The sequence below is a fragment of the Erpetoichthys calabaricus genome, chromosome 4 (genome assembly GCF_900747795.2).
Source record: "Erpetoichthys calabaricus chromosome 4, fErpCal1.3, whole genome shotgun sequence".
In the NCBI taxonomy this organism is placed as follows: domain Eukaryota; kingdom Metazoa; phylum Chordata; class Cladistia; order Polypteriformes; family Polypteridae; genus Erpetoichthys; species Erpetoichthys calabaricus.
Window position 1 is genome coordinate 322,507,505 of NC_041397.2, and position 16,856 is coordinate 322,524,360.

At 40.2% G+C, this 16,856-nt stretch overlaps 2 protein-coding genes across 2 annotated transcripts in view; one reads left to right on the plus strand and one right to left on the minus strand.

The window, feature by feature from the left end:
• The window catches only part of LOC114643526 (NACHT, LRR and PYD domains-containing protein 3-like), a 2,412,635-nt gene that overhangs the window by 2,387,292 nt on the left and 8,487 nt on the right, over positions 1 to 16,856 (minus strand). The window contains exon 5 of the mRNA XM_051925773.1: positions 8,741 to 8,907. Within this exon, the coding sequence (XP_051781733.1) occupies positions 8,741 to 8,907 (167 nt within the window). The remainder of the gene's footprint in view (positions 1 to 8,740; positions 8,908 to 16,856) is intronic.
• LOC114643530 (protein NLRC5-like) overlaps positions 1 to 16,856 on the plus strand; it is a 1,801,805-nt gene that overhangs the window by 638,929 nt on the left and 1,146,020 nt on the right. The gene's annotated exons all lie outside the window — the stretch shown is intronic.

Here is a 16,856-nt window from a genome sequence, read left to right on the forward strand (position 1 = left end):
GGACAAACTGGTGAGGAAGGCAGGCTCTATTGTAGGCATGGAGCTGGACAGCCTGACATCCGTGGCAGAGACGGGCGCTGAGCAGACTCCTGTCAATAATGGAGAATCCACTGCATCCATTTAAACAGTATCATCTCCAGACAGAGGAACAGCTTCAGCGACAGACTGCTGTCACCGTCCTGCTCCACTGACAGACTGAGGAGATCGATCCTACCCCGCACTATGCGACTCTTCAATTCCACCCGGGGGGTAAACATTAACATTATATAAAGTTATTGTCTGTCTGTTATACCTGCATTGTTATCACTCTTTAATGTAATATTGTTCTTTATCAGTATGCTGCTGCTGGAATATGTGAATTTCCCCTTGGGATTAATAAAGTATCTATCTATCTAACTAACTAGCATACGCTGCTTCTTTCTCCAACAGCAGAAGACAACTGTGGAGATGAGAGTACTTGAACCCAGGTGACACATGAAGCTATGTAGGCCTCAGCTAACTTCACATGTTTCCCGAAGCCTCATGTCTTCACATCAACTTTATTGGTGACGTACACTTGTGGTAGCTCATCCACTCACTTCTAACATCCATCCATCCATCCATTTTCCAACCCGCTGAATCCGAACACAGGGTCACGGGGGTCTGCTGGAGCCAATCCCAGCCAACACAGTGCTCAAGGCAGGGAACCAATCCTGGGCAGGGTGCCAACCCACCGCAGCACTTCTAACAATTCCATACTAAATGCCCCCATTAAACCATTTCTTAATAAGTAAACTTTCTCCTACTGACAAACCCTGTTTAAACTACTAACTCCACAGCATGACCTGCCACACTCACAAACCCAGAAAAGCCTTAGAAAACATCTAGGTCTTGAGCTGAGCCTTATGGGCACTAAAAGTCCTACAAATCACAGGCTGACTGTTCCAAAGCCACAGGGCAGCTACCAAACAGGCATGGCCTCCCTTTGACATCAGACAACAACAGTTAATAGCCAGACGTTACTGTCTCAGATATCTTAAAAATCTTGAATCTGATACTGGACAAAGAAGCTCTGTGAGTTAATAGTGAGTCCAGCCATGAGGAGCCTTGTAGACCAACAGTGAAATCTGTCAGAGTTCAGTTAGAAACATAATGTCCAGACAGTGGCTTTAAATAAAGTCATTTAAAACAAAACGCCTATTCAGTAATGACCTCACCTTCACCAGTGCCACTGTTACTGAAGTGAAGTCACTGACTGCAGTGGAGGATACTTCAGTAACCTTAAATTGTCAAAGTTAACCTCAGACTGAGACATGAGTTGTCTCAACTGTCTCAAGCATCACCACTAAGAAATAATGTGAAGATCGAGGTCCACAAGACGGAGACAGATAAATAAATAGACAGATAATAAGGGGGTGTCATTTTTAAAAAGCAGGGCTTCCACTGTGCCTTCTTGAAAAGAGCAGTAGTGCTTACTGACTATGTCAGCTCCTCCGTGATGTGGGTTCCTAGAAATTTAAAACTGGGGGGTCTCCATGTCAAGTCCATTGATTGTAATCGATAAATCATCAATGTGTCTTGTAATAGATGACAGATTCTTTTGTTTTCTTGATATTCGATTACAAGTTGTTATCTGAGCACCACAATACTAATTTGTAAACTTTATCTCCATTTGAGATCAGCCCCACTACTGATGTAAAATGTGCAGATTTAATAATTGCATTTGTGGCGTGTACAGGTACACAGTCGGCACACAGCCTTCTGGGATCCCAGTGCTGAGTATTAGGCTGGACAGAAGAGGTGAAGGCCAAATCTGACTGCTTGTGAGCGACTCGTCAGAAAGTCTTTGATCCACACTCATACTGGCTGACTGAAGCACACCAGTTCAGGTAATTTAGTGATCAGCCGGCTGGGAATAACTGTATTAAATGTCAGGCTGTAATCAATAAAGAGCATTCTAACATATTGTACTGTATGTCTCCTTCTCCAGAATGGTGTGGAGAGCACTGATAATGGCATCCTCTGTGAATCTGTTTACTCTGTAGGTGTATTGGCGTTACATCAGAGTTAGGGGAGGACGTGTCTGATGTTCCTCAGATCCAACTCCTCAAAGAACTTTCATAATGATGGCTGTGAGTGCCATTGGTCTGTAATCATTTAGATAGATGACGGCCAACTGCTTTGGCACTGGGATGATTGTGAAAATCTTTAGGCAGAAGAGAGACGATGAACTGGGACAGGGACAAGCTGGAGATGTTTTCAAAGACCTCTGCTAGATGGTAGGGACAGTCCCTTAGCACCCTTCAAAGTATTCATCTGGGCCAGCAGCCTTCCATTCATTTACTCTTCTGAACACTCAACTTACATTCCATGCTTGCACAGCGAGTACGTGGTTAGTGGTGACTTTTGAAGGTGTTACTTCAGTCTCTGTTCCTTGTGCCTTGGGTGAAGAAGCAGTTGAGCTCCCCTGCCAGTGTGGCACTGCTGCCTGTGGATGGTTTCCTGTTGTCCTTAAAGCTGGTAATGTGTTGAATGCCCTGACACCCTTGATGTGAATCATTGTCAAAGAGGTAGTCCACAATTTTCTGCTTGTATGCCTCTTTAGCGTTTTTAGCTTGTTGGACCTCCTTTGTCATCCAAGGTCTCCTGTTCGGGAAAACCTTGTTACACTTATCAATGGTGACATTTTCAACAGAGGTCTTGACATAGATGAGTACAGCTGAAGTGCCTTCCTATGTATCTTGACTGGCAGAGAAGTCCAATTTGTACTTTGGAAACAGTCCTGCAGTTGGGATGAAGGTCCATTAGACCGGGTCAGGATGGTTCTGATGGAAGATTTTTCATTTTAACAAATGGTCTGTAAGCTGGGAGTAGACACAGAGGCATATGATCAGACCATCCAAGGTACAAAAGGGGAAATTCTCTGTAGCCTTTCCTAGCATTAGAATTAAAATTACCGGCTATGATCAAAGCCCCATCAGCGTAAGATTTCAGCTGTTAATAATGCTAATATCGGTTAACAAATAGCCAAGTGCTACATTAGCATTTGTATCTGTTGCATGCAATGTATACAGATGTAGCAATAATGGTGATAAGTAAAAGAGTCCGCACCTTAGTGTGAGAAACTCCAGATCAGGGAACAGTGCTGGTCAATAGCGGCTGTGTTGTACACCAGTCACTGCTAACATAAATACACAACCTCCTCCACTCTTCTTACCAGGATCCTTGTTTCAATTGTTACGATGGCATGAAGGACCCACTAGCTTGATCATTGTGCTGGGCATACTGGCTGTAGCCAGGCTTCACTGATAATTACCACACAGCTGTCTCGAATGAGTGACAATGACAAATGTAGTCATATTTTGTTCATTTTGTTAGGAAGTGATCTTATGCTGGTGATGAAGATGCTGGGAAGGAGTGGTTCATAAGAAGCTCTCTTTAGCTTTGTTAGAAGGCCAGCTTGACATCCGTTCTTTTGTCTTCTATCTCTGGTCTGTCTTCGATGCCTTCTGGATGATATGGTGAGCCACAGATACTCGGACACTGTGGCTACCTCCTCTGAGATCCAGCACTTTGAGAACTGGAAAGTGCTTGTATAAGAGTACTGATGTGTTGTTCCAGTGCCTAATAGTTCTTCATGGCTGCATACAACATTTGCTTCTTCTATGTTACAATTAAGTCTGACACATCCAGCAGGTGTCTCCACTAGTGATACCATACTGTCAAAAGTGAGATTGTGAGTAATGCAAGCAGACAAGGCACCCAAACCAGTTGTAGGAGACATCAACATCACCCCGGCCCAAGTAAAAGCCCCACTTCACTTGTACTGTTTTCAATGTTATTTCTTCCTATGTGGCAAAAATGGCCCAAAACACAGTACTCTGGCAGGAAGGGGAGAGCTCCAGAAAGTTCAAGGGTGACAATACTCCCAAACAGTATAATTGTTAGTGCAGAAATCCTTAAATGTATATATTACATATCATAAGTAGTGTAGTATGATCATAATGAATATTGACTAATGTACCCCAAGGAAAGAAAAATAAAATCAAAACTATTAGTAACAAGCAGTAATGAAGAAAGATAAGCGGCATACGGACAAACATGACGGCGTGTTGACATTTGGAAAGTAATTATCCACTCCTAGAAATGTTAGTTCTTTAATGGCATTTCATGGCTCTTAACTGGGTGTATGGCTCATCGTAGAACTACTGCTTGACAAAGCGCCACTTCTTTCAGACAAAGGATCATTTGCATATGAAGCTGAATCTTTGTGCTTTGAAATATGTAGAAAAAAAGATGAAATCTTTAATGTATGGTAGGCAGGTCACCAACAGATTAAGAAAACCTGCTATTGTTGTTGTACGCAGCCAGAATAGTTTTAAAATCATGAGCCATTGGTATTTCACAAATCGGTTACCATGTGTTCATGGTTATTTAGTGTATGGAGCCTTTAATGGACCTAAACAAATGAAAGTTCTTTCTGGGACCTTCATGTGGACGGGTCTTTTGGGAGCCAAATATGGTTCCCTATGGCATCGCTCTGAAGAACCACTCTGGCCTCTTTATTTTTAAGTATTTTATTACTTGATTTGTTTAATGTCTCGTCAATAAATTTACTCTTTAGAACAAAAAATGCGATCGCTTTAAGCAATCTAAAACTTTGTGACAAGTTAAAAACCTCAAACCAAAGATTGCAAAGTAACAATATGAATGAACCTTCAAACAATTAGCAGCTACATAGGACAGAGGCTGATATCTTTTGTGTTTAACATCCTGTGCAAGCACCTTCATGACTCTGGGAATTATGTGCACCTGAAAAATATGGTCAAGAAAGAGAAAGAGCAACTGAAGGTTAAGCCAATGTTGTGCTTCAGTCAGAGGAAGGTCTCGGTGGACATAGTGGAGGCAAAAATGGAGACAGAAGAAGGAAGGCCCTCTAAGTGATGGGGGCAACCACATTAGCATGTCCACATCGGGTTGTGACCAAGATCCTAGTCCAGGGAGCGAGGAGAGTGACACTGGTAGAGGGTGGTCTCAGGAGGTCACAAAGATCACCAGATAAAAGAATATATAGAGAAAGATAAGGAGCTGAGGAAGGTAATAATCAAGTTAGCAGAGTACACAAACTATTCATCCATAGCAAGCATATACATAAGAATACAAAAGAAATTTGACAAACAACAGGAGACCACTTAGTCCAGGGGTGCCCAACTCCAGTCCTGGAGGGCCGCAGTGGCTGCAGGTTTTCATTCTAACCATTTTCTTAATTAGTGACCTGTTTTTGCTGCTCATTAACTTCTTTTGAATTCATTTTATTTGACTTGCTTTTGAAGACTTAGACCCCTCAATTGTTTCTTTTTCCTTAATTAACAGCCAAACAATAATGAGATACACAATGAGCCAAAACAGGACCAGCAAACTGTGACCATCATACAATATCTGAAAATAAAGAAAGGTGAAGGTCTCAGGAATGCTGATATGCTCTTAGAAAAGAGAAAATCCACAATTTCGGAAATGTCTGCTATTGCACAATAAAAGGAGCAACCAGCCATGTAATTAAAGAACGGGTTTAATTAATGACAAGAATCAGAGCCTCATTAAGCAACTGGTTGGAGTTAAATTGGTTGGAGTTTGAGGCCCTGACTTAGTTGGTCTCCTGTTGGCTCACTCACTTCACATTTCACTTCTGTTTGGGTGCCATTTAAGGAAAGAAATGAAACAATTCAGAGGAATGATGAAGAAATTCAGGGAACATTTCTTAAAAACCAAGTCAATTAAAATGAATTCAAAAGAAGTTAATTAGCTGCAAAAACAGATCACTAATTAAGAAAAGGGTTAGAATGAAAACCTGCAGCCACTGCGGCCCTCGAGGACTGGAGTTGGGCACCCCTGACTTAGTCCATCAAGTTCGTTTGTTTTGCTAATAGCTAAGCTGTCCCAAAATTTCATCCAGATGCTTCTTAAAGGTTGTCAAGGTTTCTCCTTCAACTCTATGTCTCAGTAGTATGTTCCAGAGTCCCACCAAAGTCCTTCCTGGCTTCAGTGTTAAACGCACTACTCCTTAACTTCCATTGATGTCCTCGAGTAGGTCATTCACCCTTAAGCTGTTGCTGGATCTACTTTATCAATGGCTTTGAGGATTTTATAGACCAGGAATAGGTCCCCACGTAATCTCCTCTGTATGAGACTAAAAAGGTTTAAGCATCAACAATCTCCTGCTGACTATACAACCCTGCTAGCTGAAAACAAGAAGGATCGCAAACATCTGATCATGAAAGAGAAGAAAGTGAAAAGGTTGGGCTGTGCTTGAATATTAAGAAGACAAACTTCATGACAACAGCAAAAAATGTGAACATCAATATGAAGATCATCAATGAAGAAATCAAGATGGCTGAAGAATTCATCTTTCTTTGCAGTAAAATTGATTGAGATAGTGAATGCACTCCTGAGATTAAGAGGTGGCTGGCACTTAGAAGATATTCAATGGTCAGTATGAACAACATATGGAAGATCAAAGACATCAGCCTGGCAACTAAATGTAGATTGGTCAATGCTATCATTTTCCAAATAGCAACAAATGGCTACAAACCCTGGATGCTGAGAAAGGCAGACAAGCAAAGGATTGATGAATTTGAGCTGTGATGCTGGAGATGTCTGTTACGTATTTTTAGAGCAACCAGATTAACAAACCAAGCAGTCCTGGAACAGATCAAAGTGAAACTCTCACTAGAGGTCAAGATAACAAAGCAGGTGGTCAAATAAAAGCTATTGTGATGTTTTCAGGAATTCAGTCTTCCATGGCTTTGGATTCTTGGCAGTGATTGTCATTTTCCTTTTCCAATGAGGAATACAGTCAATCATTTTTATTGAGTGCAGTTCTCAAAACAAAACACCCTCCAAGATATTCATTTGTTTGTGTTCCTGTTGATCATGGGTGTCTGAAGCTTAAGCCAAGGAAATCCTAAGAAGACTCAAATATGTGCAATTTATTTATTCAAAATGGAGAGACCCAGTTAGAGAGAAAGTGCTGTAGTGTCAGTGTCTGCAATTCCTTTACTAATAGGGGCCACGTCTACAGGCAAAATGTGCAATGTCATCTTCAGGAATGTCTAATTGGTCCACCAAACTAGAACTAAGAAAGTCCTCTGCAGAGTTAAAGTACACTAATACATGAATATAAAAATATATATGTTGATGCATACAGGTACCATTAAATTGATTTTTACTTGTGGCACACCACTTGTACTGCAGAACAAGATGAAGGCATTCCTCAGTAACTTTGGACAATTCATTTTGAAATGCTTGGACTCACCACAATAAAAACAAAGCCCTTGTCTCAACCACTTGAATGTCTTCCTTTCAGTTTTTTCCTCCTATCGTCTTCACAGTTGTTTTTCTCAGATCACACACATTGTCCAGTTTACCCTCATCTAACATTTTAGAGGAGCACTGATTACATTTGATATTATCTTCTCAATAAGTATTTCTGTTATTTAGGTCTTATTATTCAGTACGCTCAGCATCTCTGCTCTTCTAAATCTACCCTGTTGTTATTAAGCTCAGAGTCTGAATGCAATGTTCCAAGTTCACGTTCTGCCATTACAAAGGATGAGACAGGGCAGTACAAAAGGAGCCAGGACCAGGATGTGAAGCCAAACTCAGATCGTCATACCAGAGCCAAGATGTAATAAAGTTAAAACAGTACTGAAGGGCCTAACCCAAAATGCTAACCAGGAAATCAAAGTCACAAGTATAGGTTTATTGTCAAAAGACACACCATTGCCCAAGGCAAAACGTTGATTTGAACATCCACAAACTTGGACAGCGATTTAACCTGCAATGCTAGTTTACATATTGTCACCCCAGTGCCAATGCACAGCTCAATTTCCTGGACTGCTGTCCCAAAAAACAAGTAGTTGTATCTTAGCAATGACTCTTTCAAGAAAGTGACTCTCAATAAACAAAATGGTGTTATGTTCAATTTCACAACATAATGATAAACAAAACAGCAATGAATAAAACCTATCAAAGAATTCTCATAAGTTCAAAACCAAAGTTAAAAATGATTAGAACCTCAGAAATATTTGTTTATCCTAAGAAAGTCTTCTCAAATATCAGCTATCATATTTGACATATATTAGACAGACATCTGATGAGTTTCCTAATCTGTCCTAAGTAACTTCTACAGGTTCACAGTGGAGTCCATCTTTACTGGCTGCATCACTTTCAAGGATGGCACCTGCTGAGCCCAGGGCCACAGGGCACCACAGAGGGTGGTTTAGAGCAAATGCATTACATGCAAATAGTATCATCAAAGACCTCAGCCATCCAGCATGGCTACCTTGTAGGACTTTTATTACTCTCACTAGCAGATTCAAGGAGGACCATTTTTAAGTACAACCTTAAGGCTAAATGGCCTCCCAAATGGACTGCATGAGTCAACCTGATTTGTGTTTTATATGGATCATCTGCTGTTGTATTTATTGTCTGATATTAATACTGTGTTGTCATCTCTAGTCTGGATTACACGTGGTAAGTACACAAGATGATAAACCTGGCATTGAACTGACACTTGGGCAAATATGTGGCAGAGGAAATTCAATGTATTTAAATGTAAGGCTTGACCTTCACACCTGTTCTGTTGCCAGTCCTGTCACAGCCAGTCACATGTATATTCAGCTCTCCTCATACTCATCTGATCTCTAGCTACAGTGTTACAAGACCACAAACCAGTTAAACCAGTAACAAGGGGACAATTCACCTGTGCCTCCTCATTTGTGAAGATCTGCTTGGTGACCAGGCTCTGCAGGACGCTGCTGATATCCAGGTTCATCACATAGGCCAGCTGGGGCTTGTAGTGCTCGGTAATCTTGGTGAGATCTTCAGAAGGGAATTCTTTAATAACTTTAGAAAACTTCAGAGTCAAACCTATTTTGACACGAAAAGAGAAAGAAAATAAGAAGTCAGTGCTGTTTTCATGGCTAACAAATATGAACAAGTCCCTGTAATTCAAACCTTTCCACTTCTGTCTTAGTTAACCCTGTGGCAGATGTCTGAAACTCCACAGTTTCACTGACCTCCTTTGGCCTGCACTGTGGCCTTCTCTGACACCCTCTCTGACCTTCCAGACATTGCTCATTACACTGGCTAACATGTCTGATTGGACAAAGAGCCTCCAAAGAACAGAGAATAGAAATCCGCCATGGCAATGGTCCACAATTAACTTGGAAGGCTTTCATTACAGATCAAATCTCCTGTTAGAATTCTGTGATTTTTTACCCATTGATAACAGAGCAGTTTTTCATTGACACTATTTCATTTGAAATATTTCATATTATTATTTTCTGATTTATTTTCGTATGGTGCTCGTCACGGAGTGCAGACACAGACCACTGTGACAAATTCTCAGATAAAATGCAAAACAAGCTTTACAAATTGCATAACGAGAAACCTGAGTGGCCACAGTCAATTGTAAGAGAAAGTGAAAGATAAAGTCAGATACAGTCAGAGACCTGGAGACCTCGGTCAACAAGCCACCCACTGATTGCTGGTCATTCTACAGTAGTCTGTGCTGGCCATCCAATCTATGGACAGAATCTTTCTTTCCAGTGATTCCAGTGTTCCCGGTATTTCAGATGTCTTTCTATGGGCAGGAGAACAACTTGGCAGCAGAGCAGTGGCACCAAGTGCCACAACGGTGTTGCAAGCAGGGAAGCAGAAATGAGGTGAGTTAGTAATAATTTACAAATATTGCATTACTTATATTTCTGTACAAATGACTAACAAAAAGAAATGCAGTGCACATAACTAATCAGCAGCTCTAGTCAGGGGATGCTGGACTAAAGTCATGATTCTTCATCTGGTACCAAAGGGGCATCTTATATTAAAAGCAGATTAGTTCACAGCTTCAGGGCCTTCTAACTAAAAGCTCAACCTCTCACTATTATTTTATAAATCCTTGGAATCATAAGCAGGCTGGCGTCATGATATATCGGTATATGCTCGGGTTTATACTGTAAGTAATGGTAAGTTCAGATATGTAAGCAGGGGCTCAGCCATTTAAGGCTTTATATGTTAAAAGGAGGACTGTGTGATCTGCCCTAAACTTAACACTAGAATTACCAGAGCCTACGAAAAAACTCATAGATTCAGCCCACCTTAAATCCCATCGAACCTCTCCATCAGCATCTTTTGTCCTGTAAATGTGCCAATAAAGACAAGCAGCAAGTAGCCTGCTATTCCATCCTCCACCGCTGCAGAATGTGCACAATGTTCTCCCAGCTCATGCGTTGATTGATTATCTGGGAGTGAAGTGCTGGTATTTTAGAGTGGATATAATAGATCGTTATTTAGAACACATGCATTTCATGTGTGTTCTGTTTCTACAGTAATCTGTGTAAACACATTGTTAAAACAGAAACGTTTTTCATATTTTAGTAGTAAATGACAAAATGTTGGCATAAACTATATAATGTATGAAGCCTGAAGTCCAAAGATCAAATAAACACTTTTACAAAAGGTTCAAGGACGACACAACAGCTTCTGTGGCATAGCGGTAAGAATTGCTAATTTGTAATCAGGAGTCCCTGGTTCAATCCCCACTGCCTCCTATATTTGCCGTCTTCAGTAGTGAGCTGCTCTTATTGTTAATATTATACAGTAAACACATACATTTGGTTTGCGTCTGTAACAGACGGTGTACATTTATAGTACTGTACTTGTAATAGTTACTGGTTTTTTTTTTTCACTTTTATTTTCTCAGTCACAAACACGATACATACTACCACCCTAGGGATCTGACACTGTTAGTTTTTATTTGAAACTGGAAATAACTGTAGATGTGAGTGGTCTTTTGAGGCAATGGAACTGGACATTCTCTGATCTGGAGGAATAAAAGCTGACACACAAAGGCTGGTGAATCTGCTTTCTTTGTATCTCACCGTCACTTGATTTTTTTTATTCAGTTTTATTGAGTGTTCCTGCTCACGCTGAATTAGTATGTGCCTTATGGTCTATGATGTCAAAGCCACACTGACAAAAAACAGATATAGGTATATATGATATTTGGTATAACTCATTTTAAGACCTGTATAGTACATTTTGAAAAACATTGTGGCACGGATGCAACATTATTCATATTATTCATATTTATTCGCATAACATCTTGCGCTTGTAATCAGTGAACGCATGTGTTTTTTTCCCCAGATCTTGCCAGTCCCCACATGTTGCTGTATGGCGGTTTTTCTTTTGTACTCCAGGACGTGCAGAGGAAAGAATAGGACAATAGGCCAGATCAGGGAAAAAAAAAACCACGCATTACACAGCACAACAATTTTTTTGAAAAGTCTTGCTTCCTGAAAAGTTGTTGCTGACTGTGCTGATTGTGGTACCTACTGATTCTGCACAAATATAGTTTTGGTTTTACTGCATCTCGTAGGAACTCTAAGAAATAGACATTTATTTGTTTTCTGACAATCACGTGTTTAGTCACGTTTATATTTCGCATAAGCTATTAAATTCAACAGAATTAAAAGTGTTTCTTTTGTATTCAATGTCTGGTGCATCACATTACAGTGTCCAACAGTAGTCAGCAAGCATTGACGGATTCCAGTTGCCCTGTTATTGTCTCTCCATCGTAGCAATGTCCTGGTGAAACCTTTCACCGTGTTCGTCACTGACAGCACCGAGATTTGCGGGGCAGAAGTCCAAGTGTGAGTGGAGGAACTGAATCTTGAGTGACATGTTGCACTTCATTGTCTTGTATGCCTTGAGAAGTTTGTCTACCAGCTGAATGGAGTTTGGGGCTCTATATGTGCCCAGAAAATTGTCAACAACGTCTTTGAAGGCTTTCCAGGCAATTTTTCCAGCCCAACTAACAGATCTTCAAACCGCTTGTCACTCATAACATGTCTGATCTGGGAGCCAACAAAAATACCCTCTTTGATCTTGGCATCAGTTATTCTTGGGAACAAATAACAAAAACCTTCACCTTCCTTGTTCAGTGCTTTCATGAAATGTTTCATGAGTCCCAGTTTTATGTGAAGAGGAAGCAAAAATATCTTTGCCGGGTCGACAAGCAATTCATGTGCCACATTTTTCTGTCCTGAAACAAATTTTTTATGGAGTGTCCAGTTCTGTCAACAATAGTGCGACTCTTTGGCACAGCTGTCTCATTCACAGATGAAACAACAGTACTTTGTATAGCCAAGCTGCAGTCCTAGTAAAAGAGCAACGACTTTAAGATCTCCACAGATATTCCAGTTGTTCCTGCTATACTTGACGTGCATCAGCAGCAGTTCCATATTCTCATACGTTTCTTTCATGTGTGCTGCATAGCCAACAGGTACTGAAGGATAAACGTTGCCATTGTGTAGCAGAATAGCTTTCAGGCTTAACAAATCAATGAAGAGACGCCACTCCTCCGGGTTGTGATCACAACCCAAGACCGAGAACAATCCTTCAATGTCACACCAGAAACAGAGAATGTCAACTTGTGAAAAAAGTCATTGAAATCATTCAATTCGAACTGTGTTATCAGATATGGATCACCTGATGAGCACGGTTCAAAATCCAGGTCGATGTCACTGTCAGTACCCTGCATTGCAGTTTCTTCATCTGGTTCGTCTAAGGTCCAATCCTCTGGTGGTTTTGAATTGGAAGACTGTCATCATGTGGCACGGGTCTCATTGCTGAAGGCAGATTAGGATATTCAATTGACTTCTTGTTTTTGGCAGAGAAACCAGACACATTAGTCAAACAGAAGTAACAGTCCGTCACATGGTCTTTCTGTTCTCGCCATATCATCGAAACAGCAAACGGCATCGTCTTTCGAGTGCCTCTGAGCCAGGCTCTCAGACTGAAAGCACATGTTGCACAACAAATGTGAGGTGCCCATTCTTTGTCTTGATCACCAGTTTTGCAGCTGAAATACAGATGAGAAGCTTTCTTCACAAGAGCAGTCATCCAACGTCTCTGAGGAGCAAGTGTATATTTGCCACAGATATAGCAGAATGTATCGTGGCTGTTACGACACTGACGAGACATATCACCCGACACCAAAAGGTCTATAGCATCAAGCTTACTTACTGTTATATTGCTACAGATACTATACTTTACTATACTGATACTCTACATACACACTGACTATCTAGATTAACCAAATGAGCAGGATCGGTGTATGCAAGCCACCTTTATAGCATGCTGAGACAGCGTCAAACTCGTTCAGACCGGCCCAGGATGTCAACATCTACAGAACATGGCTGGACATGCCCAGGTTGCACAAACCGTTGTTGATAAGTTGAGGGAGCGAAAATTTTGGATACAAATATAAGAAAAAATCATGACAAAAGTCATGTGATATTCGTGACCAGCACCCAAAAATCTATAAGAAACACCCAACAGTGTTCAAGAAGCAAAAACAGTGTTGTGTTGTGCAGTGTTGTCAGAGGGGGACACTTTTACATTTTTTTGTGCACTGGGTGGTTCCATTAGGCACCCACTGTTGGGACTGGGGGGTGAGAAGTTAAAAGGCTATCTGTACTTATTAATGGTATTTGCTGTCCTGCAAGGGAATCACTGCTTTCAAGTTTGGCCTTAGAAGAATGTCTGTATTTACCTGGCTTGGAAATATTGGTTCCTAATCAGCATATCTGTACTTATTAATGTTTGGTAACCATACATTTTGTGCCATTGATTAAACTGTTTGTCCAGGACTGACAACAGAGGGGTGAAGTAAATATAAACTGCTGGCCAGCAGAAGGCAGGGGGGAGAGTCCACAGGAAACGCTGCCAAGACACTCGGACAGGGCACAGGGGCTCGCAGGCAGACAAGGGTACCTGGCTGGCACAACGTGAGGCACAAGGACGGCAACACTTCCAGGGAGGAAGAGACAGCTCCACAAGGAGACGCCGGATGTGGGTTCAGCGAGAGAGGGAATCTGCATGAAAGGACACAGTAAAGCTGACAGATGAGAAATGAGGCGTGCCTAGGTCCCAGCAACACAAGGAGCCCAGAGTGGAAGAAAAAGGGACAACGAAGAGACGCTGACAGGGAGTCAATAATTTGACACAACTTCTGCCGGGAAACAGAGTGCATCAATGAACAATTAAGTGTTGGGGTAACACAGTGCCCAAACTGGACTCTGCACCACTAAAGGTTATATCCTCCAATTCTTGTTTTTACGGACTTTTAGAGTGTGGACTGTGTGTTTGCCTTTTAAAAACAGGAAATTAATTCCTGATATGTTTAGGTTCTGTTATGTTCGTTTATCTTTTTAATGTACCTTATATTGTCTTGTACAACAGAACTTACTGTTGCCTTTTTCTGAAATTACTGTTGTGTCTTTCATTGTTTGTTTACTCACCGCCCAATTTAAAGAAACCTGTGTGCTATTATTGGTAAATTTCAGGAGTTCCCAGTCTCTTAATAAAAGTGGGTGGCATAGTCGGATATTTTAATGGTGTCTAAGTTAGATTACTTGTAAGTGTGACCAGACACCTGTGACAGTGTTATTTCCACTCTAAAACTCCAGCACTTCACTCCCAGATAATCAAAGCATGAGCTCGGAGAACTTTGTGTATGTTCTGCGGTGGTGGGGGATGGAATACCAGGCTGCTTGCTGCTTGTCTTTATCTGCACATTTACAGGACAAAAGGCGTTGACGGAGAGGTGCGATGGGATTTAAGGTGGGCCGGATCTACAAGTTTTTTTGTAGGCTCTGATAATTCTAGTGTTAAGCGGGAACTGGAGTCATGTGTTTAGACTTTCTGGGTTTTGTTTTAATTCTTGCAGCAGCATTTTGAATAAACTGAAAGCTTCATAAAGAACAATTTGAACAGCCATTGAATAATGAATCTGCGGTGGGTTGGCACCCTGCCCAGGATTGTTTCCTGCCTTGTGCCCTGTGTTGGCTGGGATTGGCTCCAGCAGACCCCCGTGACCCTGTGTTCGGATTCAGCGGGTTGGAAAATGGATGGATGGATGAATAATGAATGCATGAGCCTAGTTGGAAACACACCTTAATTTTCGGAATTTAAGATTGAAAAACCATCATTTAGATAGTTTTGTAATATGAATTTTAAAAGACATGACAGTGTGAAAAATAGTGCATAAATTATATTAAACCAATAGTAATTCTAACTGAGTTAAAAAGTAACAGAATATTTTTATGGTCTCACCATTCCCCTCAATGACTAACATTTCTCTTTTCCTGTTTTCAGAGACAAGTTGTACTCATCCATCCTTCTTTTAAGTCACTAACACAATTAATTAAGAATACTATTGGAGAGATGTCATTTGGTCTAACAATACATGCGATTATTATTTTTGTTGTTGCTTATTATTTTAGAATAGTAGTCTGAGCGAGCTTTAAAGAGAGCTTTTTATATCTGTAAGAGCCAATCTTAGAAAGTTAAAGTTTTGAGATTAAAGTTATATTAATGTTTGCTTAATTTCAATAGAATATAATTTCTTTCATAGTCATAGACACTGGTATAGTCTTTTCCCCCTGTAAGTTAGTAAGAGATAGAACTTTCTTGCTATAACTGAGTTACAGTGTGATAATTGCTTCAGTTGTTATTTAGAGCAGGTCCCAGTAAAAGACACATTTTCAACTTAGAAATGGGGTAGGCATACAGTTTACTGACTGTCATCATTTAGAAATGGTTCAGAAACGTTTGAAGTGATTTGTAATGATTTGAAATGTAACAGGTTTTAAGCTTTGAACAGAACTTTTCTTAACAAGAATTTTTCTTTTTTTTTGCTATTTATTTTTTTTCTTTTCTGTGTGAACTGTTTTACTTTGAACTTTAACTAAAACTTTTAAAAGCAAAGATATTTTGTCTGTGGAATCATTTTGGCGCGTCAGTCTTTTGTTGAATCCCATTTTTTAAGTTAGAGCTGCTGAACTTTGGTAATTTTGGAAAAATGCAGCTACAATATTTTCTAACACTTTCTGTCCATGAAGAGTGAAAGTCCTACAGCATTGTTGTTCTCCATCTGCGCTCCAGTGTTCGACACTCTAATTTAAGAGCATGAGTGTTTCACAATCACTAATGTTTTAAGGGAGTTATTGTATTTTGTTTCATAATTAAATTTGATTTTCTCAAAGTATCTTTAAATTTTTATGTAGAGTTTCAACCAACACGTCACACTGCCTTTGTTTTAATCTGCAAGTGTATTGGTAAGTTTAAAACCAAAAGAAACGTAATTAAGTAGCAATCAGAAATAACTTCATTTAATGGAGTAATATTTAAATTTTGAATGTCAACTCTGTAAGTAATAATTAGACGTAATGTGTGTTTATGACTGTGAGTTGGGCTGTTGACAATCTGACAAAACCTTACTGAGTTTAACAAACATTTGCCAAATCCCCCATCTGCAGTACATCATTCTGATTTATAGTTAGTTATGATTATGACATCTATGCTCTGCTATTTTGAATTTTGGTTGCTATGTCACGTTGAGTTGCTGGAGGTTGTGGCTACATATGTGTGCATGTACTGTATGTGGTAGCCATTTTATTTAAGGCCAGGCTTCATGCTCCCTTACTGTCCAAATGTTGTTTCAAAGGCAAGACTCATTTGTTTAGCCTGAGAAAATTACACCACTGCACCCCGCCACTACCATGAGTTTGCTATGTCGGTGCCCTGTTTAAGAAGTTTGTTTTCTTTTTGGACAGACTTTATATGTGTAATAAAATTACAGAGAATGCAATACAAATGAATTCTTAGGAGTCTTCTAGTAGCATTAATGTGAACTCAGTTAACTCAGGACATTCACTCCGTTGTTGTATGGAATCGACTGTAAAGTGTTCATAAAAACTTGAAATTTTCCATCTCTTGTCAGTCAGTGGAATGACAATAAATTACTTAAGTCA